Source organism: Egretta garzetta, unplaced genomic scaffold, assembly GCF_000687185.1.
Source record: "Egretta garzetta isolate BGI_Z169 unplaced genomic scaffold, ASM68718v1 scaffold778, whole genome shotgun sequence".
In the NCBI taxonomy this organism is placed as follows: domain Eukaryota; kingdom Metazoa; phylum Chordata; class Aves; order Pelecaniformes; family Ardeidae; genus Egretta; species Egretta garzetta.
In genome coordinates this window covers 9,377-11,398 of record NW_009260627.1, presented here as the reverse complement: position 1 = coordinate 11,398, position 2,022 = coordinate 9,377, and the positions used below count along the sequence as shown (strand labels likewise).

Sequence of the window (2,022 nt, the reverse complement as noted above, 5' to 3'; positions counted from 1 at the left end):
GGAGGCCCCATCCCTGGGACCATTCCAGGCCAGGTTGGCCGGGGCTGTGAGCAACCTGATGTGGTTCAAGGTGTCCCTGCTCCTGCAGGGGGGTTGGGCTGGGTGACCTCTGGGGGTCCCTTCTCACCCAAAACACTCTACGAGAGAGGGATGCCCGGGGTCCCTGAGCAGCACCCAAAGCACGCTCTCCGAAAGATGTGAGCTCTATGCAGCAGGAGCCTTCATCCCAGATTTTAAGCCTCAGCTTCTTCGTGCCTTGCTTGAGACACCTCGGGTGAGATTTTTGCGCTTGCCATTCCCGTCAGCCCGGCGATGGGCGGCGAGCCCACGTCCCTGCCGGCGAAAACCCCGAGGAGCCGCCGCTGGGCACCCACGTTCCCCAAGCGGGGGAGCGTTTGCCTTTCCCTGGAGGATTTTTTCTTTCTCTGTGTGCAAAAGCTGCCTCAGGAGAGCAGCACAGAGGTTCCCCCCCAGATGCATTGGGGGTGTTGCTGACTGCCCGTGATGATCCTTCCAGTAAATCACATTTTTCTCTCTCCCGTTCGCCCCGGCTGGCCCATCCCAGACGCAGCCTGGCTTTTCGGGCGCAGGTTCAGTGACCGCTCGTCTCTGTCCTCGGAGGACCAGTCCCTCTGGAAATACCCTGGTTTGGTTCTCTTCAATTATATTTTAATTTTTTTGTTCTACCCTCTGCCCTTTTTCTGGACTAAAATACATACACAAATTTTCCAACTTTCTGGCATGGAAAACTAATGAATGAGCCTCTCTTCACTGAGCCATCAGCACCTTTACTAACCCGGGAAGAGCCTGGTGGGATGAAGAAGAATCACAGCTTGCTGTAGTTCTCATGTGCTCTTGGGTTTTGCTTAAATTTGGACTTCAAGAAGTCCAGTTATGGAATCTGGAGGGTTCTTTTTACTTGTTTTTACCCCTGAAGTGAGGATTAAGGGTTCAGAGCAGGCCAGGAGGAGGTGATAACGTCTCCTTTCCCATCCCGACCCCTTCCCCGTGCAGACTTTGCTCGCCGCCCCTCCGCTGCCAGCTGAGGCCGACCCCGCAGGGCTGATGCCGATTGCCGGTGCCTTTCTCCCCTCGGTAGCCTTCAATAAATTGAGCAATGCCACCTATTGGGCTCATCTGCCCCCCGGGGCCGCGGGGACGGCACGCTCAGCCCCAGGGACGCCGAGCCCCCTGGTTCCAGCCGGAAGCCTTCCCTTTGTGGAGCGCTGCCCAACGCCGGCCGTGGGCTGCCGGAGCACGGGGCGGAGCAGCAGCGGGGCCGGTTGGGGCGTTGGTTGGGGCTTGCGTGGCGCTGGCCTTCCTCAAGATGATGAGGAGGTTACGTGGCTGAATGTTGATAAAACATGGAGAGAAGTGACATTTGTGGGAAGTGAGGGTCTCTGTGCCAGGCGAGGTCTCGGCCTTCGGTCCTGGGCTTATCGCGAGGTAAATCAGGCGAAAGGAGAGCGCAAAGGTGTCAGGTTGGTAAATGAGGAGTGGGACACCAGCGGGAAAAACAAACCAAACCGAAAACCCCTTAGGGAAAAAAGCACGGCCCAAGAGAAAAAGAAATCGGTAGCAGACACCCGTAATCCCCCCGCTAGTTATTCTGCAGGGCTTGGATCCCCCTTACCCCCCCCAAACTGAGACTCCCCTTCCAAACCATATCCCTGCCAGCAGCAGGCAAGCAGGGATCAGCTGCGCCATTCCCGCCCCTGCCGCCGCGGCGCAGCCGGGGAGCGGGAGCAGCCCCCAGTTCTGCCCATTAACACTCGCCCCCTCGCCACCTCTGGTCGCCTTTTTGCAACCCCCACCAGAGCAAGGGAGGGTTTTTTCCACCTTGAGTCCGTGTGACTCAGCTTCATTTAATCTCAGCTCCGGAGCTCTCGAAAGGAAAAAAAAAACCAAACCCTGAAGCAGCACGTGGGCGAAAGGGTCGTGGGTGGGCGACGCAGTAAAGCAGGACGTCGCCAGCCTGAGCCATGGGACCCTGCGAGGGAAACTGTGCGGAGCCCTGGGGAC

General features: G+C 58.0%; 1 protein-coding gene across 1 annotated transcript in view; it reads left to right on the top strand.

Annotated features, from left to right (window-relative positions):
• The window catches only part of STIM1 (stromal interaction molecule 1), a 76,953-nt gene that overhangs the window by 72,254 nt on the left and 2,677 nt on the right, over positions 1–2,022 (top strand). The window contains exon 5 of the mRNA XM_035900929.1: positions 566–646. Within this exon, the coding sequence (XP_035756822.1) occupies positions 566–646 (81 nt within the window). The remainder of the gene's footprint in view (positions 1–565; positions 647–2,022) is intronic.